Source organism: Lates calcarifer, linkage group LG12 (genome assembly GCF_001640805.2).
Source record: "Lates calcarifer isolate ASB-BC8 linkage group LG12, TLL_Latcal_v3, whole genome shotgun sequence".
NCBI classification, from domain to species: Eukaryota; Metazoa; Chordata; class Actinopteri; family Centropomidae; genus Lates; species Lates calcarifer.
In genome coordinates, this window is record NC_066844.1 from 6,400,182 (window position 1) to 6,422,533 (window position 22,352).

Consider the following 22,352-nt stretch of genomic DNA (forward strand, 5'->3'; position numbering starts at 1 on the left):
ACAGTCACAAACACACAGAGAAAGTGCACATAAGATGTTTGAAGATACTGTGTGCTCTAGCCATGTAAATACTTGGAGAACCAGCCTGGGGGCAGAGCCTTGAGGAGAACTGAGCCTTCAGTAGGGTTCACAGCAGGGTGAGGGCCCACTCCATGATACCAGTCAGATGGGTTATAGAAGGATGTGGGGGAGAGTGTGGGGTGGGGTGGTGATAAGGACAGTCTGCGCAAAAATGGGGGAAGCTGCAGTCAAGAGTTTAGAGACTTAGAGCTCACATTTTCCATTAACCTCTTTTTTCATTCGACCATAACTCTGCCCATCTATGGCTGGTCTGAGACTCCTCTGCCACAGCTGTGGGCTGTAGCAGAGCAGTCATTTGTGACTGGTTTCCTTCCATAAAAAGAACTCCAGGATGTCTGGGCATCGTTTTGTGTTTGATTTCAATATGACAGAGCAGTTGGGTAAACAGACTTTGGATTTCTGTGAATCCTTTGTACAGCTGAGCAAGCAGTGTTTGAGCCGTGACTGTCAAAACAATGTTCTGTTCTATAAAAGAATAAAAAAAATAATAACATTTCAGCCTGGTCTTGCCTCAGTGTTAACCCCAATTCTCCTACTATAAAAACCCAGGTATGGTGCACAGTATGTAACCTATTTCTGTTGCTGGGTTGTTCTTCTTGTGAGCATTAAGGACAGATTTGCTCCTCAGAGAGCTGAAGATTTGTCCTGATTGATCACATACACAGTGTCCTGCTCTCTGGATCAGACTTTCTCAAGGTGACCTGTGCTACAGTATATTAGAAGGTAACAGTAATGACATTGCATGTGAAAGATCTATTAACAGTGTGGCTATCACATTTGAATATGTGTGTGAGAACTGTCACCTTGGAGACATGTCAGCTGTGTTTAGTCACTAAATGTGGCCTAGCAAGAGAACAGTATTATATGGTTTGTTTATTTATTTATTTTTGACTATGTAGAATCTAGGCATGCAGATTATTATTATTATTATTATTATTTTTGTTTATTATTATTATTATTTTTTTAATCTTATTATTATTTGGTATCTTATTAGCCCAGGGTCTGAGATACATGTGTTGTCTGTGGATTATCCACAGAAGGAGCTACAACAAAGATTATTTTCATTATCAACTAATCTGCTGATTATTTGTTAGACTAATCAATTAATCATATGGTCTATAAAATATCAGAAAAATTGAAAAAAATGTTGTGGTGCTGTTTACAAATATTTTGTCTGAAACTCTGAAGAGATGGAATAATCTAAGCAATGCATTCTCACATTTAAGAAGCCGGAGGTAGCAAATGTTTGGTATTTTTGCTTGACAAATGGAAACCAATTAATTGATTATCAATTGTCATTAAGTGACGATTGGTTCTTAGTAACCAAGACATTGGGAACCAAATCAGGCCAGGTCCAAACTGTATTCGGTCTACTTGGGTCTACCTATTGCCATAGTTCTGAAACCTGAGCAATTCTAATGGTCAACTGGAAAAATGAGCGAGAAGAAAAAGAGTCAGAGTTGTTGTTCTCTCCCTGGTCCAGGTCCAGTATCTTTAGGTCTACCTCCAACCCATTCTGACTTTCCTTGGGTCCCTTTCAGAACAGGACTCCTTGTTTTGAAACTAATGTCGGGAAGCTTTTCCATGGGTCTGTTTTAGATCAGGTAAAAAATTAGGACCCTTTACTGTGAGCACCACAATCAAAATTCTACTTGCCTTCTTTGTATAGACTTTGCCTCTGAAATTTCTGCCACAGAGATACATATCAAAAAACCTACACAAAACTAAAGTAAAACTATTATTATGGTTATTAAGTGTTTTTGTAACTTCCACAAAACAGTACAACCTTGACAGACAAATAAATTAGAAGCGGATGGGACAAGAGCTTAAGAGAGATCATCAATCTGCTCTGGAGGATGTAGTCAAACTATCTTTTAATGCTGTTTTATGTGACGGATTGAAATTTGCATGGTACTGTTGTTTCCTCTAACAAACACTGGGCCCACCAAACTGTATACAATCTGCAACAAGCCGAAGTCTTTATGTCTTACGAAAAAAACAGTGACACTGACCTAATGTGGCAATTGTGCAACCAAAGGACAAACAGAGTATGGCAGAAACTATGTTATTTAACATGGCATTCTGTGCTTTGACATTTACTGACCAGGCAATCCATTGACCAGCGGTGGCCTCTCATCATCATCCTCCTCCTCAGGGACTGCGCTGTCTTTCCTGTCCATCTTACTGACTGAGGTGGTGCGTTTCCTGGGGACCTCGCCACCGTAGTCTTCATCAAACAGCACCTGATCCACCAGGTCAGGCTGCACCAGGTTGGGTTCTGCTGGGGGCTTTGGGGTCCCATAGTAGTTACCTTTCAGAATAAAAATGGAAAGAACGGAGAGAGGAGGAGAAGAATAAATGAATGAGAGACTTTCTCTTAAAATAATGCAACCACAAACAGCTAAGGAGGCACAATAAAGAAACCTGGAGTGCAGACCAACATGAAAGAAAAAGGAACAGTGGTTTGTCATTAACTGTACAATATCTATGTGGGGGAAGAAAACACAGTCAGAGACTGTGTATAACATCACTCCAATTCACCTCAAAAATTAATTCTCCAATTGTCACACACCGGCACTCATGGTTGACTATTTACAGGTTTCAGAGGTCTGTTCCCTCTGCATGACGTTCCCGTCTCTTAACCCCCTGCCTTATTTTCCCCCTGATAACTGCACCACAGGGCTGTCATGACTCATGTAACATTAAAATCACTTCACTTGGAATTTGCCAGCAATTAATTACACTGATCATTGAATACAGCAATTATCTATCTCTCAGCTTGCGTTTTTTTTCCTAATGAAGAAAAACCTTGTGTTACGGATTATAATTATTCTGTGGGATAACAGTACTCCGTAAAAGAGAGAGAGGGGGGTTGTTGGTGGGAGTGAGGGGGCTGGGAGAGATAGGGGTGCAAAACTTTGTTAAATTATTTGCTCATTTAGCTCATAGGGTGATCCATTTATGTATGGCTGGTGAGCAGTATGTGAAACTCAGTTTAGTCGCACAATAAGTAATTATTTAAACTCTATTAGGATTATAAATAATGTGCATGCTAATTTATATCCCTACCATTTATTATGATTATTTGTTTGCTAAATGCTTCTCTGTCAGATGTGTTTATGCAATAGTATGAAATTAATGTTTCGGCAATTCATTTGTGAGGTCAAATATTTACTTGGTTCTTACAATAAGCAATCATCAGATTGAGCTTACTCAGCTAAATCATGATTTATAATTAGATTAATTAAAGAATAGGGAGAGGTACCACTGGGACATAGGGATTTTCAGCAATTTAATTAGCCTCCATAAACTTGATCTTATTTTCATTTGGACCCAGCTGCGTATGTGACCATGGTGTTATGAACCTTTGATGTACTTAAGAGTGAACATGCCGACATCACAAATGCTCTACTGTAAGAGCAACATTTATCGGCTCCAGATCTTTTTATAGCTTGATACAAAGAGGGAAAGCTGACAACGGCATGCATGCCAGGAAGAACAGAGGGCTCTGAAGGAAACGTCACAGTCATTCCAGCAGCCTTACAGCACGATACAGTAACACCACAACAGCTTTTCTTTTTTTTTTTGATAAGTGAGCCTGTCCACGAGCCTGGCCTCATCTCCTCAGGCATGCCAACCACAATACACAGCAAACTGGGTTAATGCAGCTATGCTCATCTTCCTCAAAGCAGCAGAAAGGTTGAGGAGGAGAAGGAGGCTGGATGAAGGCCTGCCCCTCCCCGCTTGTCACTCCACTCTGTTTACTAAGCGACACTCATCCGCATTTGTCAAAGATGGCTTCATTAACAGGGGTGGCAACGTGATAGCAAGGAGAGATTGGGTCTGCTGGCTAATCTCCGCCTGTCTCCTGCCACACGTTGACATTCACCAGCCAGACGCTACCTCTGTGATTAATTACTTACAAACATGTGTCTTGGCCCCTAATAAATGTGTGTTGCACATATAGAGGTGTGTGAAAGCAGCACGTCAGTGAAGATTTGTGGCACCATTTGCCGTTATAAATGGAGGGAAGCCTTATAAGCTGATGAGCAGCGGAGCTTGTCTGACGTTACTTGTGATCCTTGTGTCACGGGGTTGATGAGCCAGGAAGAGTGAGCCTCCTCTTTCAAAGTACGTGCAAGCAATTTCATGGTGGTGAAATCAGCCACTGGTAATGAAAAGACTCCTGTTGTCAAGGGCACTATGCATAAGCTATGCAAGGTCATGAACACTCTTTCATCTTGCCCAGATCATGAGCAGACTGTAACAGTTACACAGCCACACAAGCACAAAACCATCCACCCCGGGCATTCCATGCATAGCAACCAACGTATGAATTCTGCACTCTCATTCACACCCAATTTAATCTCCAGGTCTGCTCTCCTCCCTTGTTAAAATCCAACTCATTATCACAATGGGGATCCCAAAACAACAGGTTTGAAGTGGATCTCAGTTTGGCAGAATTTCGTGTTCCCTGGTAGAAGATTAGTGATGCCATTTGTCAGGGAAAAAAAACCCCTCTCTATGTGCAGAATTTCATTTTCCTGGCAGCTGTCCCTCCAGTCTTGCACTTCACTGCACTGGACTGTTCAGCTCTTGTCCGGCTGCTCTGTGCTGACTCTGAAAGAGTGACCCAGCCTGAACCTCAGAGGCACTGAGACTGAGGAGAGAACCACAGATGGCTGATGTGTCTGCTTGGCAGACAACCTGGGACCCTCCAGCATCTACCCTACCAATCAGAGAGCAGCCTAGACCTACAGAAGCTAAGTATCCATGTGCGTCGTGTCCTAACCTCTGTTCAGCATTTCTTTAGAGAAGGTGAGAGATTAACAGGGTCATGGATGGCAGGATGATTTATAAAAGAGTCGAGAGCATTTCTGCTGAAATTATGTGCACAATGTATTAAATGACTCCCATGAAATATTTTCTAAGTAGAGAAAAACTGTTATACATGAACCATTAACATAATGAGCATTCAGGCAAGTCATTTGGGACTATTAGTGAGACCATTATGATTAGCTAAGAATCCCATTAGCTTGGTACCTTGAGCACAGTTCACTTACTATGCACTTATAAACTGAAGGTAATTCTATGATTTCCTCACAAAGGGAATGCAACCCATGTGACTTATAAAGGAGGATGCCCAGCCTTGTTTATTTTCCTCTTTTCAAAGAATAAAATAGGCTGCATTTGAAGCACAACTAAATGGAGTAAATCCCATTCCTCAATCCGATTACTTCCAGCTCCTCCTTGAGTTCACTGTGCTGCAGAGAGATCAGCACTCTTTGCCACAGTAGCCAAGGAGTGCTGACTGGGTTTAAGAGGAAAAGAGGAGGGGGGTGGGGTGGCAGCCACTATCAGAGTGTTCAGTTCTGTCTGAGGGATAGTGTACTGAAATCTTCCAACTTTTGAGCAGCTAATCCACACATCTGCGTGTAGCCAAGGCAGTCCTGCTTCCATTGGAAAAGAGGTTTCCAATGGGAGCTGAGGAGCTCAGCACGCCTCTACATCAACACACACTCTCTCTGTTATATGCTCTTCCTCAGTTGTCTCTCCATTTCTCTCTCTCTACTCACAGTGAACCTCTCTATAAAGGTATAAATCCCGCATGGCTTCAGCTCAGAGATGAAGGACAGCTTGTGGGCGACTTGGCAGCTCCTGAAACCTGATCTTCGAGTTCTTAGATGATCTGTCCCAACACAAGGAAGGACGAGATTTGTTCTGTGTGCACAGAGGTAGGAGTGTGTTCATACATGTGTGTACCTGCGTGTGTGTGTGTGTCTAATGTGTCATTGCTGCCACTGTGCTACGAAGATGATGTTTGAGGAACCTGCCTCAACAGGTAGATCATACTTAATGTTAAAACCTTAGCCATCCATAAATGCACACACACACAGACACACACAGACACACACAGACACAAACTTCTACAGATACACAGAGGCAAAAACACACTTGTGCACACCCAGAGGAAGCTGCTCTCAGCCTTAAGGCGCTTTCTCTCTGGATGAGGATTTGACTTTATCTTTTAATTCTCCATCATATAGGAAGTGCGAGATGCGGCTGAATGAGAATGAGAGAATGGTGCAGCGAAGGTCCATTTACGCGACCAGAGCTTGCCCCTCAAACATTTTGAAAAATCCTCTCCCATTTCACAGCAGCCTGGATTTGCAGTAAAAGAGAATGAGCTTAAAGAGAGGAGGAAGATTATCATGTTATTGCCATAATCATTGCGCAATGTGAGAGAAATCCTCTGCTCCAATCCCCTCATGACACAAATACACTGCGACCGTCTGACTTTCCAAGACCTCTGAATACAGGGCAAGTGCTTATGCCTCATTGTAGTATGAGGTGTTAGAAATTGTAAATATGTGGCCATTCAGCTGTTTGCCAAGCTGGAATATCCTCCATTGTGTAAACTTCTTACTGGAAAGAACATGACTGTACTTGTCAGCTTGTTGTTGAATATAAGTCAACACTGACTGACGCATTTACTGCAGTTAGATGCTGTCAAATGGACATTTATAAAATCAGTTCAAGTTCAAGTTTGGGTGCTTGTGATGAGCCAAAAGCTTACTGTTTGTGTCTGTGAGAAGAGAGAAGGAGAAAATGGAGAGGGCTGGTTTATCCTATGAATAAAGCATGCCTTGAGAGTAAGAACACAAGTGGGACCTCCTGATGTGTGACTGTGCAGCCAGCCGGTGGGATCAGCAGGTTGACTGGTTTACATAAGGTCACCATCAGGTGCTACAACTGCTTGCATGCTCACACACACTATTTGTGTGAATATATACTGTGTACTGTATTGGCAAGAACGGACAAAGACGTGTTGACACAGTCACAAGAAATGCTCAGAGGGAAGGAAATCCTATATAATGACAAAGTAAACAATATATTCCTACAGAACACACACATACATTAAGAAAATACCAAGTACATACAAGCATGAGCACACAAGCAAATTTAAAGACTAACAAACACCATACACTCACACATAGTATGAGTGTTCACTTATTTCAAAAGACAGATTCCTGAAAAGTCTGTGTGTGTAAATGGATTCTTGCTGATGATTTAATAAAATGAAAAATGTAAGAAGAAAATTTGTTTTTGCCCAATTCAATTCAACAGACTTTTACTTTTGGCTGGTAACACTCTAAAGGATTTCAGAGAGAGGAAACAAGTGAGAGCCTGTTCCTTTCTTTTGCATGTGTGTAATGCAGTTGTTGGCACCTATATATTGCATATTAAAATTTTAATGAACCTTCTGCTGCATTTAAATGCTCTACTAATTTTCACACTTTTATTATTTTGCCTAAAGATGCTCCTCAGCTCAGCTCAGATTCACACCCACTATAGATGGATCACTGTTCCAAAAAACCACATTTCTACATTTTTAACACCAGTGTGTAGCCATCCCCATGAGACCAAGCTCCCAACCCCACCAGTTTATTATTATTTTTTCTCATGTTCACGTTCATTTTCATTCTCATTTTTATTTAGTTGCATTTTCTTAGGGTATATCTTCCTATGTGATAATTTGAATTTTATTTTACTACCTTTAACCCTTTAACAGTCATATAAAGATATTCAGTCAAAAAGTATTGTATAACATGTATACTTCTAAAATGTAAATTCCTTTCCAAGGAAATCCTTGCTGACCAAAAAAAAAAAAAAAAAAAAAAAAAAAAAAGTTAGACACTTGTGTGGATTTATACAGCATTTCCATTTATATTTAAATCTAACGTCTGCATACTTCATCCCTCAGTGCCCCATTGTACACACAGAGTGGGTGTACAATGGAGTTCATCTCAAGGGCTGTGAGTATCACTGCTAATCTGACTGTCACTTCCAACAAGTCCTTAATCATGTTTCACTGATCAATACATTTCATCCCACTTGTCACATTTCACTAAGGGAGGCTGTAAGTCATAACAGCTGTGAATATTGAGCTTACACTCACTCCATTATTGAGAGCTGTCTGTGTGAATTGTGTATGTAAATGCATTCAGCCACATGTGCAGGTTTCTAGTACTCTTAACCCTGTGGTGATTACCTACCATCATAGGTCCCACTCTCCAATAGAAGTCCACTCTCCTCCAGGATCCTGAAGTCTCCAACACTGATGAAGTTGTAGTCCACGCCTGGCACCTCCCCCTCTCGAGGAAGCCGTGTGGTGCCTGGGAAAACAAGATGAATATAAAGCTGCATAAACATACAGGTCCCAACATGTTCTAGATAAGAGAAGTAGGTGCAGACAAGTGTAGATAAGACAGGAGCATTTTTGAGAAACTTTTGAGAATCTAGGGTCTTGCTCAGACTGCTAGCCCACAATGTTTTTTGGCATATCCAAATAGTATCCAGATTGATTTTAGAAGAAAACACCTACATCGTTACTACAGCAACCCACGCAGATAGGCTACTGATGTCTGGACGTACAAAACCGACCTGATCATTTGCAAATAACAGTGCAGACAGTCACTCTGCAGTCTGAACAAAGCTTAAGAGAACAGGTTGTTTTTAAGTTAATAATGTAACACCTTGCAATGCTTTTTAAAGTACTTTGTGGTTTTTGTCAGCTCACAGGTTCAGAACTGAATTCATCAAGTGAATTACAAACACTTTCAAGGTTTTAACAGAACAAAAGCAAAATTAAATGATTCAGCTCCAGTTCATTTTTGAACACATTATTCCTGTCTTCCAGTGTAGCAGCAAGATGTATAACCATAATGAGCTTGGCTGCTTGACTTGTAAATAAAAAGTTTTACTTCACTATAGATATTTAATTTGAGAACAATCTTTAACTGACATTCCTTATTAATGAGTCACAACATACAGAGGATCCACTTTGTAACTGTATTTTTGTGATCTATTGCTCTATAAGACTGCAGCACATTTAAAGAAAAGGGTGAATATTGCATTTGGGAACAAAAAGCCAAAAAGACCTTGGTGCCATCCTGTGAAAGATAGATAATTGATGAAGGCCTGTGGAGTGCTGAGGGGCGTAATTCATTTAATCCTTTATGAGTAACTGCAGCCTCCGCTAACAAGTTATTATTGGGAGGTTCTTGATACATGTACTGGCTACAGCTGAAATGAGGAAAACAGCTGAGAAAATTAGGGATGTGAAATATGATGGAAGCAATGGGTTGTGTAACCTCCTGGTGTGGTTTAGCTTCACTCAGTCCCATGGATTGCAGCATCAATGCAAATGACACAAGGCCATTCTGAGTGCAGAGTTTGCTCCAGTGGTGAAGCCACAGTCTATTTCAATACTGATGGGAGTTTTCTTCCTCCCAGGATGAATATCCACGAGGCACAAATGGACACCAAATGATTACATTAGCATGAGGATTATGTAAACCATATTCCATGAATAAATAAGTAGGACTGTGCCACTATTGCGCTCAAGGCTAATTAGGTGGTGTGCCACCAAACTTGTAAACTCCATAGAAATAACCACAGCTGAACAGGAGAAAAGGCAGCAGTTATTTACTGCATGGGAGGCTGAACAAAGAACACACCATGAACCAATCATCTGTGCCACATTCCATAGCAATCTCTGTCACCTAAATTTACTGTCACCCATGGTTATGGAGGAAATACATTTATTCACTCGGGCCTGGTGAATCCTTTTCAGGGTCGTAGGAAGGACAGAGGGGTGGGGGTAGGAGGGGGGCTGTGAAACAACCCAGGAGCGCCACCAGTTGATCACAGAGGCTAAAATAAATAGTCATTTATATTCAGAAAAACAGGCAATTTAAAACCTCAGATCAACCTGATTTCGATGTCAGAGGAAATCAGAGCACACTGAGGAGCTCTGCAGCAGCGCAGGGTGGACATGCAGACGGAGAGACAATACAAACTCCACACAGAAATGACTATCAGCTGAAGCCAGGAATGTCTTGCTGTGAGATGAGTCAGAAGCTGACAGAATCAAAGTTTAATGACTGAATATTCTTTCACACATTCAGGCAATTTGGCCCTCAATGTACCTGCATACAAAAACACAGAGTGACAACAACAAACAGCAGTAGAGTTGTGTATTAGTTGTACACTAAGAACATTTACTGATCTGTTTGATAACAGTATGTTGCATTGAAACAACCTTAAAAAGCGTATTCTGGTACAACTATGATGGAATCACACTGAAATATGTTGTTGCATCTCCTAAGTAGATTTCTTGACACTTGTAGAGTCTGCGCCAATTAGCAATGAGGCTGCTCTGTAGATTGTGATGGCCCAATGGCCTATTAAGTAACTTTATGTTGTCATTCCCTTTTGTTTTTCCAGTCTTATATTTTCTCGCTAATTGGACTGCGACAGCTTCCCTGCACCCAAACAGAGGAGTAAAATCACAGTTTGAAAAAGAAAGAAAAAACAAATCAGAGAAGCTTCCTTCCACAGTGTGCCTTGATACCATAGTTTGTGTTACCAAAAGCAGTTGACATTGCATCGTGTGTGAGAATGCCAGCCTCTGCTGCTTCTCATTACCAACTTGTCTGCCTGCCGGCACTGGCTTTGGTCCCTCAAAAATGTCCCCTGTAGCCCAATTACTTGAGCCACAGTTATGTACCTGCCAAGAATCTCCCCGAGCCATCATCCTGGATGTCAGGCCAATATATACCATAAGCCTCCTATTGTGGATCAGTCGCCGACAATATAATGAGTGCTCACTGAGCTTTGAGGGTAGAGTCGAGTGAAAGCAGCAAATCTTTAAAGCAGAACTTTGTCACATCTAGTCATATTTTCCTTTGTAGCACAGACGTTAACACTTATATGAGGATATGCCTTCAAATAAACGGTTGGAAGCTGGTCTTTCAAACAAAATATGCATATAGAAAAAGGTGCTGTCAATACACTGCAGTTAATTAAACCAGCGAAGAGAGGAGTTTGTACATACAGAGGCTTTCTCAAAGAAAACAAAGATTTTCTGTCAGCACATAAAGCTATACAGTAGGAAACAGCACTACACAATATTAGGTGTAGCTACAGCACCAGGAATGGTTTGACATTTTTGGAATCACTCTTTCTTGCCAAGAGTTAGATGAGGGGATCAATACCATTCTCATGGCTGAACAGTAAATATGAAGCTGGAGCCAGCACCCAGTTAGCATAGCTTAGCATGAAGAATGGAAACAGGGGAAACAGCAAGCCTGGCTCAATCCAAAATATGCCTACCAGCAATTATCATTTAATCTGTACAAAAGCTGAAATGTAAAAACAACAGAGTTTTCCCAATTATGTTGAGGTGGCAACATACACCAGAGACCAGGGCTTGCATAGTCGCATCTGCAGGTTAAATTTAGGCAACAAAAACACTTTGGTTAAGGTTAGGCAAAGATCATAGCTGTTATTAAACTTTAATAAACACTTTATGCCTTTTCTGTAATTTCTAGGAGACAGGGTTGTCTTGTCTCACTCTTGGTGAGAAAGCGAAAAAGCGCATTTCCCAAAAATGTCAAGCTTTTCCTTTAATTTTACAGCTACGCACAGAGGTTAAAGCCATGTGTTTACATGTGTCTGTGTGAGTCTCTCTGTCTTGGACTGAAACAAATTGTCACTTTAGTCTTGCAAGGTCTCAGGCCTGGACACTGCTGAGACCTATTTTTTGAACCATCTGGACCGAGAGGATGTCACGACAGGAATGTCAGAGGAAGTCAGTCAGGACTGGCAGGCCATAAATTTAACATGGTGATTTTGTGCATAGTTTTATGTTGGTACTTAAAAAAAAAAAAAAAGATGGCTTAGGGCTTTGCTGTTGAAATGGTGAGAAAGAAAGAGGGAGCGAGAGAGGAAAGAGGATCATTATAAAGCCAAAGTCTTTTGGTCCTTTTGTAGAGTGTTTGCTTTTAACAAATGACCCTGAGGCAAGCTCTGCCACCCAGCTTACTGTGCTTTTGTCATGTTGTAATGTGGAGTATACTGTAGCTAATAACAATTTAACAAAAAACACAAAACAACTTATTTACAACCTTCTACTCTTTTATAAAATACAGTGACACTTAACTGGGGAAGAGAGGGAGGAGAAGGAGGTTATGAAAAAGAAGGAATCAGCTCCTGAAATGGGAACAGCATCTCTCTAAGCAGAAAGGTCACAGAGTACAGATGTATGTGTCCAAGATATGTACCGATTCACCCCTGCATTACTGTGCATGTGTACCTGCACCAGCAGTGTGTGTACGAGTGAAGACGCTGTGTGAGATCAAACTCTTTCTGCCCATCTCTAATCTCAGTGGGGAGTCGAGGGACTGCGTGTGACCCTGAGCTCTCTGTTGCCTTAAAAAAAATCCTCCTACTTTTGTCCTCTCCAGAGCTCTTGAGAGCCTCCTCTAGCGTTTTCGTAAGAGTCCAAATGAGATGGAGCCCATCCCAGAATCCAGTGAAGGAGACTGAGGGATTTACCACACATTGACAGTAAAGACCTTGCTCTCTTTGTCTCTCTGCTCCTCACTTTCTTGCCTATTCCTTCATTTCAGACAACTCTCTCACTGCCTGTCTTTCATCTTCCTTTCCTTTTAACATGAACTCTCCTGAACTAAACAGGCCTAAACTAGAAACTAATACTTTCATTATGGCCCATGAGTGCTTCAGCTCTGCAGAATTGACCCTGTGGTGTTGTGTGGGACACACAAACAAGACCCGCACAGATCAGCTGCAGCTATATGGGAGTACAGCAGTGTGGCTGGTAGTTAACTAAAGTGGACCACTGGCACGGTGACACAAACCATGTCTGCTAATCCTCTTGCTGTTTGTGTGATAGTCACACACAGTTTGGATGTAAATTCACTCTCAGATATGCTTATCTACCATCAATTTTCAATGTTTAACACATTCAAAAAATAGTTTTTTGTTGTAATTTGTACTTCTGTGGCATACCACCACTCACCCAACCTGCCTTGCATGCCTCCACCTCAAGTATTGATTTCCTACAATGAGAAAATGACTTTTTGGTGCACAAAACCAGGAAGATGAGGAGTGGAGCCTGTGCTGCATGTTTAGAGGGTGGAGCTGCTCGAACAAATAACTGCAGTAAGGGCAAGAGGCAGAGTGAGTTTTGGGAGTTGAGAAAAGCAACAGACAAGCCCATTACTCAACAAGCACCTTGTCTTTTGACTGCGCTGCACTGTGGTCCACTGTGGTTAATGTCAGGTTGGCCAGTTTTCTGCAGGAGTAAGTGTCATGGAAATGGACCTAGAAATGCATGTAAATGTTAGATTTGTATTAACAATAATTGAGAAAGGCCACACACTGAACTGATACTCCTAAATAGGGCTGGTATTTGAATTTTAGATGAATATATGAACAGTCTTATTCAATGTGCTGTAACTTAAGATTTTTCATTACAATATGTTGATCTTTTAAACATAAGAACAGCTGATTTATGTGATTATAACCCACATATTTTATGTTCTATTAACTGCATGGTCAATTCAATTAATAAAAAAAAAAAAAAAAACTTAGTTTTTCAAATTTTCAATATTCTTATATTTGATGATGTACACACAAGCAACTCAGAAATATGAGGAAAGCTGCATACAGAAGGTAAAACCAAGTAAACCCAGTTTTAAAAAAGGCAGGCGAGGGTAATTGAAACAGAGAAAGAACAAAAGTGAAACAGAGAGGGTGAAGGATGGGATACTGAAAGCGAGCAAGTGAATGATGGAGGTGCCGTCACTGTGCGAATCCTGGTCTCTTGCTCATTAAGACAGTAATTCAAGCAGGGGATTAAAGAGTCAGACTCATGCAGCGAGCCCACTGGCTATGATGATGAATGGTGGTTACGGGCCATAAAACCTCAATGACTGCCACTATTGTACATAAAAAAAAAAAAAATTGAAAACCATGTTCACAGTGGTAGTTAATACAGGGGGGTTTGTGTACAGGTGAGTGTAGGTGACTGAAGGCAGTGTAGGGAGACATATGTGTGTGGAGGAAAGATCAGGTGAGAATGTCAGGCTGCAGTGTTGTTGGAGGAGAAATCAATGATGGCATGAGTTTTGTAAAAGTCTATAATCATCTTCTGTCCATCCACTGTAAGTGACCTGAGATACTTCAAGTACTACTGAGCTTTGAAAAGAAAAATTCAATAACAGTTCAGGTTGAACTCGGCTACCTATGAAAGAGCAAATCTCAGAAGGTGACTGGCAGGTATACGAAGGAAAGAGAGAGAGTGAGTGAATGAGGGAAGAGAGAGAAAAGGGAAGGGAAGAAAAGGGAAATTAGGAGTTGTTCATGGGGGGTCTGTGAGAAAAATATAACTCCCTCTTAGAAAAAAAAATGAAGAAATTAAATATACATGAAAGGTAAGCAGCTTATTTCCTGAAAAATTTCACACTTGTGCATGCAAGTCTCCTCTGAACAAGACAGAGCAACTTCCAGCCCTTGGGAGGTAGGGAGCAGAGATGCTGCTTGTTTGTGACAGTACTGTGCCTAAGAGTCTGTCATCAGCCTCAGGAGCAGTCGCTCTACATATGACTAAAACCTTGACTACACTCAATTATGGCGCTCCTCTGAGCAGAGTCAGTCTCCAGCAGGACGTGGTAAATATTTAGGCCAATATGTCTGTGTGAGCATCACCACAGCTTCAGAATTACAGATAATGCGTCATAGTCTCCTGTTGATGTGATTTCACCTCCACACATCTTGCGGGTTAAAAATGTCTTAAATTATCTTTCCTTTATAAATTGATAATCGTCTTTATGTGTGAATAGACATTTAGAGAGTCAATTACAGCAGCAGGAGACAGGCACAGTTCACATGAAAAAATAGTCATTTTCAAGGAAATAAATTAAAAGAATCTGTGTTCCTAAATTTAGAGATTTGCACTGTTGTGGCAAATAACCTGTACTTCTGCAACCCACACAAGCCTTAATCAGGATATTAATTTGCACCTTTACTGTACTAACAGCCTCATCACTCTAATTTTGGTGCTTTCACTTCAATTTTATGCTTTCATTTAAAAAAAAAAATACAGCATTCAAGCTTATAAAACCTTTGAGTAATCTAAAAAAAAGGAGTGAAAATGCAGGGGCGTCAGGCTAAAAATGTGTTCTTTTTTTTCTCAGCTCCTGGAAAGTGACATTTTACAGATACAAGGTTTTTGTCTGCGTGGCAAAAAGCAAATTGTACCCCACTTATCCACTCCAAATACTGGTGAAATCATGAAATTCTCCTCTCTTCAGTAATATACGATGCTCTTTTATGCAGCAATCCTAAAGACTATTATATTAGCAGCTGTTTTGCAATGTTAATGTTTGATTTAAAAAAAAACAAAACATTGCAATCAATGAACACTCCCATGAAGGTATGAACTATCCTCACTCTGAAATCAAAATACAGTTCACTGTAGTGGTTCAGTCCACAGTACCAACCTTTTTATTTACCACTCCATTACTGGTTTCAGCAAAGTACAATAGCTTGTGACGGGCCTGCTGAGCAGAATGTCAGCGAAGGGAAAGCAGAGCAGTGGAGAGAAAATGCAGGGTTATTTATGGAAAGAATATGACTTTGATCACTGTGCTGATACGGCACAGAAGTAAATAAGTTACACTGGGGTTAGAGAGATGTCCTTGGTTGGATTGCTATGGTGACAGTGTGTGTGTGTTTTGTTGAGTGTGTGACAGACAGCTATGAGAAGGTGACAATGCCTGAGTGCAGTAAGTATTCGTGTGTCCTTAAAGGAAACGTATTGACACTGCTTCCAGTGGGATGGATTTTCAGCTGTGTAATGCCTAGAGAACATCATCATTCTTCCCATATGGTGCTTCAGATAAAAATGTACTGTATATGTACTGAAAGGTGGGTTTGAGTGCAGTGGAAGAGGAGCCGCGGTACATATGCAAGTCCCGCATGATGCACTTACAGGGGATGGTGCGTAGGTAGAGGTTGTCCCGTATAATCTGTTGGAGCTTGTGGTCCAGCGAGCCCTTCTGAAACTGCAGACTGAGGTAGTGGCGCAGGTCCGTGTTCAATACTTTACCTGCAACAACAGAGGCAGAAGCAGGAAGGGTCAATAAAAACATGGTGGTGTTCTCTCTGAAGGGTTTATGTCTAAAAGGAAATCCATCTAAGTGACATGCTACCCTCACAAAGTAATCAATACCACAGGACTAGATAAAACTGTTTTTCTATTTGACTAAATGGTTACCCTATTACAGCAAAGATGTATATATTTTGAGTGCTTAATGAGTGCTTAATATCATAAAATGGACTCCTTTCTAAGGGATTTTACTGAGTTTCTACATAATTTCAAAATAAAATAATCGCTTCAATACAATTTTAGGTACTCCTTTTTAAAGCAGGAACAAAAAATATTAATTCAAGACATACAGCAGTATTCAGGCCACATATCTCATACAAACAGGGACATAAAGGTAGATTATCAAATTAATAGCTGGTTTATTACAATGCAGGTGTGAGCCAGCAGTTTTAGTGAGAGGCAGTTATACAGAGTTAAAACTATCATTATTTTAATCAAAAATGCATTTGATGTGGATTTGGGTTTAAAGTCCCAAACCACTGAACTGCGATCAGAAATCTTCACCCCGATTCAGGTGTCCAAAAATTATCAGGAGACCGCAGTGTCCAAGGCAGCAGAGTTTATCTGTCGACAAAGAAACCTGGGAACAGTTCACAGTGCACGACAAGATACACCAGAAATGCCCCAAAACTGTACTGCCTCTGTCCCTCTTTTTATACAGCTTTGGCTGTGACTTTCCACAGCTCTCAGGTCATTTTACTGGTCTGTCAAATTTACACCATTAAAACATTGGTTCGTTTAGATGTCTATCTTGGGGCTCCTCAAAAAAAGTTACACTCTTATCTTATCTCCAAGGTCACTGTCTTTTGAGAAGCACCTGGGCTTCTCTAAAAATACACTCTTATCTTATCTCCAAGGTCACTGTCTTCTGGAAAGCACCTGGGCTTTCCTACTAGCTGCACTTCAGCTTACAGGGCTGTGCCAAGGCATGCCCTGTCCCCTTTTGACCTTTTCTCTCTCTGCTTTACACCATTATGTTCTGGTTACCTTTTATTTTTACACCATTATTTCTTAACTCTTCCTTGTTTCTTGTCTTTTTCACACAAAGTACATGTCTTTTTCACACAAAGTAAGCATGCGGTGAACACTAACATCTACTCACACATAGTGGCTTTTAACACACATATATCACATGTTTTCTTTGAACAGTAAATACTGATAATACCATTTCCACATAATACCTCTTTAAAACCAGCTTAATGTTGTACTCTTTCTTTTGAAGGCACTTCACTCTTTGCATACTGTTGACAAAATTATTACTCTACACATTGCTTCAGGTAGCAGCATGGTTACTCGTAAGCACCTTTGTCATTGGATGAGGTCAAATGAATGAAACTCTCACGAATCCATTTGGATGAACTCAAATCTGATGGGAAACAAGCCAGCTCCTGACCAAATATATATACGTTTTTGGGCATAGAATGTTTTCACTCGTAGTTGCCATGTTATTGTATGCACAGTATGTATGACCACCTGTTCTGTCAGCTGAGAGCTTAAACCCTTGTTGATTTCAGTTTGATCACGGAGGGGATTGAGGCAGAGGGCGAAGGTTAAACAGATTTTTAAACTCTGATCTCTTCTGTGAAATCCACTTCAATCATTAAGGGTAAATGGAGATTTAGGTTACAGGAGAGGTTATAGAGGGACATTTGGCCTAGAAACACTAAAAATGTGTTTGTGGAAAAGTGAGCGCAGCACTGTACTAGAATGCTTTTCCGGCTCTTTTACATACTGAGTGAAGTTTGCTTGTTATGAAAAAAAACAAGAACTGGACTGAATTCATTGTCATCACTGCTGTCATTCATCTGAAGCAACAAATCTGAAATCCAAACTGCTAAGTGACAGATGATGGATGCCATGTTCACGCTCGACTGTCTTTACAGTTTCAACAATTTCACACAAGCCTCAAAAAACTTTTCCACCAAAGATGTGCAATGCCACAACCTCAAAAGTGAGGCGCCAGAGATTTTCATAAGAAAATCTGAAAAGATTTCGCCTTTGCTCTCAACTCCCAGAAGCCTTTGTAAAAACAAAGGAAGTTCATGCAAAGTTTGAGGCAGAGGAAGACTTCAGAGTCGTCACACACAAGCAGGAAAAAAGTTTTTCTCTGAAAGAACATGATGAGGAGTTTGGAAAACAGGAAGAGATCTTCGGTGTCTGCCTGCCCTCAGCTTCAGTGTGAGCCTCATCTCTTGACAGAAGGGGAAGAGTAGGCTTTGAAACAGTTTGACTACAGAGAAGTAATCACTTTTTTTCTCCCCATTTCTCCCCCTTATTCTCTCTCTCTGTTGCGCACACAGACCAAACTCTGCACAGTACGACTCCTCTCTGCATTGCTGTGAATACCAATCAGTAGGACTAAAGATAAGATCTTGCTACTGTAGATGTACTGTATGTGTCTAATAGAGAGGAGAGATGTACTTGACTATGGAGGGGGTTATAGAATAATGATGAGCTCTGGGAATATTTCAGCAAGTTTTCTCAACACTCAAATCCTCTTTTCCTCCTCACCTCGCGACAGAAACCAACACAGGCCATTATTGTGACGGCACAGACATCCTATTATTTTGTGCTCTAAAACTTACTCTCTCTCCAAGTTTTGGAGGCCGTTGTTGACTCACATCAAAATGCCCCTTGTGTCCACAGGCCTCGCTGCCATCTGACGCTGTTTAGGGGAGCTGTCATCCCGACGGGCCTGGCTTTTCAGAATAAAGGTTGCGTGTTCTCCGTCTGCCTCTCCAAAGAGGGCTGCATCACAGCTGGTCTAAGCAGGCAAACAGACTGAGACTGGGGAACCAAGGTCCAATCTGGCAACTTCATCTCAAAACTGTCCCAGAATATGCTTTTTGTTCAGATTCAGCTCACACACACAGGAATTAACAGGGGAAACAAGGCCGTTTCAACAAACTACATGTGCTCCGTATGGTTCTGTGAGCTACTGACACACCGCGGCATCCAAAGGAGGATTTAACAAGGTTAGCTTCAAATAATTAAAACTGGTCTTGTGACCAACTTTTTGGCAATTAAACCCACAAGTGAGATACATTTAACATTTATCTGTAAATTTGCCTGGGTTTACCTAATCCCTAAACAACCTAGTCTGGGACATGTCAACTGGCTTTTCAGGCTGGCTTGTTCAGAATGTATTGAAGGGAAGTATTTCATCTGTCAGCAATAGCAGCAGCAGTGTCAGTAAAGATAAGTGGTAGTGTCGAAGACTTTCAAACACATTTTTATTGCTTGTTTTTGCCTGGATGCAGATATGACGAAGCAAAGGGAGAAGGGGAGGACTAAGTATCAGAGACCAGAAATTAACACCTACCATGCTAGATTGTGCTACATTTTTTAAAATATTATTTTACTTTCTATGACTAAGTTTTTCCTCTTTGAATTTCCTCCCTGAGGTGTCTTCCGTTTTTCCTTCTTCTTGAAGTGCTAGGATCTTTTTTTCAGCTGTTTTCCATGTCTTTTTTTGAGAACTCGCACTGGGTCAGATATCATTGATGTTTTGGGCCTGCAGAGCCCGCTGAGACTCTCCATGTGATACTGGGCGTTACAAATACACTTGACTCTACCAGTTTTTGATCTTGGGTAGTTCTAGTTCAAAATCTCCCTGAGTACAAGCCAGTTGCATCAAATATTACTCTACATATTGAACCCGTAATTGTGGGCTAAAACTTTGCATCTGAGATGATGAAACTCTCTCTTTGATGATGAAAGAATGCTAATATCTCCACGCAGTAGTGAAGAGTTCTCTGCAGCTCACACACATGCCCACAAAATGCCTCAACACTCAGTTGGCAACAGTAGATGTGTGTAGCTGTACAATGAAGTTATCAGGTGTGAATGTGTCTAACTGTAATACAGCAGAGCAAGCATGCTCAGCCACACTTCACTGGATAAATAAAAGGGGAAAAGCATGCACGCACACTGAGACACACACACACTGCTGTGATCTGTTCATTGCGGTACAAGTACAGTGCTACAGTGCAGTCTTTGTGGCGTCCTGGGTCCTGTCAGAGACTGTTAGTGAGGCTGTCACATCAGAGAAGTCCCTCATTCCTTGTCCCCACAGATAACACTGCTTTTGTAGCAGGCCTCATTTTTCTGTGATGGTGGCTCAATGGGCTCCATTGTGCCCTATCAGCCATCCACCAACTTGTAGGTTATTTTTCTACAGCCAGCCAGGAGGTTGAACATACTGTACAGTAACTGTCTTTTAACAATAGAAATTCATGGGAGGACAATTCGGTCTCATCTGCCACAATTCTTTCCTTCAATATTCTTTAATTTTCTCCTCTTACAATTTCAGGATATTTCTCACTTTGCTCATTTCATTTCACTATACTTCAGTCAGAAAATTGGCCCCAATTTATTTCCTGTCACTTATATCATGAGTGGTATTCTCAAGCTTCCAAGCAAATTGGATGAGAGAATTCTAATCAAATGGATGGATCACATTTAAATTAAGCTGTTGCTTTACACACAGCTCATCTGAAGATCCTCTGCTCCTCTCTGCTACCTTGTCATTTTTGCACGAAGTGACAGCAGGCGGATGTGTCAGAAAAAGAGCAAGGTCACCCATGGGAATACTTCAGCAGCACGCTGCCATTTCACCTAGCATCAGCAGTACTCCTCCTCTCCAAAAAACCAGAGGCTCGGGGAAAATATCTGCAGTGACGGAGGCAGCGCCTGGCACCCCTAGTGAAGCGACAGACTGTTAACATCCTCAGTTAGACCAACACCTCGTTCAGAAGCCACGGAATTAGATTAACACTCCAAGCTCAAGACATAACTCTCTCTCACACACAAGCACATGTCATGCGTCTGTTTGAAGAGATTTGTTCTGTGAATTGCAAAAGCCAACATGTTATTTTAAGAAAACACAGACTCACTGGAAAAATGATTATGTAAGGTTGAAACACATTGTGCCACTTTTAAACTCAAGTACTGAGATCAGTGTAAGCAATAAAGGAAGGATAAACACTATCAGTTACTTTAGTGATGTTAATTTCATTCCGCAGATAAAGTGATGCAATTTTATTTTTTGGTGATGCTCCGACTTTGCCTAAATCTGCCTCATCTACTTCTAAATTTCCTCGAGCTCACAGAGAAGGTTTAAATTTGTAATATTATTTTATCTTACAGCTTATAGCTGTAAACCACACATTCCAACCAGTTAGAAATTAGAATGTGGGTTGCAAATTAAAGGTTTTCTGATGAGACAAGATTGAATAAAACAAAAATAGATGCTAAGCTAAGCTAACCCAGTGCTAGCTGTAGCTTCTTCTTCATATTTAGATTTCAGACAGGAAAAACAGTATCAATCTTCTCATCTAACTCTTGATAGGAAAGCTATTTTTTAAAATGTCACACTATTCCTTTGAAGTGCACGGCTTTGTATAGATAATATTTGATTCTTCTTTATGGGTCTTTTTCCGAACACAGTGAAATGTGAGCAAACGCCTTTCGTCTATTGCGGCATTTCATTTTGACGCATTCTCCCTGAGGCATGTGGGACGTCCACTGGGAGGTCATTATCGTCGTCCTCTGACTGTCGCTTAATTAACAGTCTTCTGAACAGGGAGATATGTCATCAGGTGTGGAGCTGTTCCCTGATACCTTTCTCAGTGCACTGGGTCATCTCATAGAGAGACCAAAGGTAGAAATTCTACACATTTTTTCCCACAGACCATCAGAAAGACACAGGCTACACATGTACGAGGGGGATGTGTATGCAAAAGGTTGCAATCTCTGTTTCTCACATGTGACACATTAATCAGACTGAACACCCTCCTTTCTTTTTTTCTCTCTAATAGATACACATGGGACCACAGACTTGCTGTAGAGTAACTTACAGTATTCTTTCATCCAAAGATATTTACTGGGTAACAAGTGGATCATTTTCCAGTAGGAAAACACACCTGCTAAAATTTACTTTATAAAGCGGATCTATTCTGACAGGTTTGGTTGGGTTGGGGAAAGATCATAGTTTGGTTTACATGATCGTGGTTATCCTCAACAGAGACCAATGTTGACTGATAAAACAAAATAATAAGTGAACAGTGATGTTTTGTTTACCCATCCAACCACCCCTACCTCCTGCTCATGTCACACTACTTTCTTTGCTTCATATGGACAAGAGTCATAATTCCTATGGCCACCAGAGGGCTTTGTCATTTAAATGAAAACACACTATGACATTTTTGGGTTGATGTTGACATTTCTCTGA

The 22,352-nt window shown here is 40.9% G+C and overlaps 1 protein-coding gene across 4 annotated transcripts in view; it reads right to left on the reverse strand.

Moving 5' to 3' along the window:
* Positions 1-22,352, reverse strand: part of LOC108888074 (membrane-associated guanylate kinase, WW and PDZ domain-containing protein 3) — a 120,531-nt gene that overhangs the window by 24,266 nt on the left and 73,913 nt on the right. For all 4 annotated transcript variants that reach the window (XM_018683869.1, XM_018683868.1, XM_018683871.2 and 1 more), the window contains exons 2-4: positions 15,944-16,060; positions 8,139-8,258; positions 2,186-2,392 (exon numbers count right to left, since the gene is read on the reverse strand). In XM_018683869.1, coding sequence (XP_018539385.1) covers positions 2,186-2,392; positions 8,139-8,258; positions 15,944-16,060 — 444 coding nt within the window. The remainder of the gene's footprint in view (positions 1-2,185; positions 2,393-8,138; positions 8,259-15,943; positions 16,061-22,352) is intronic.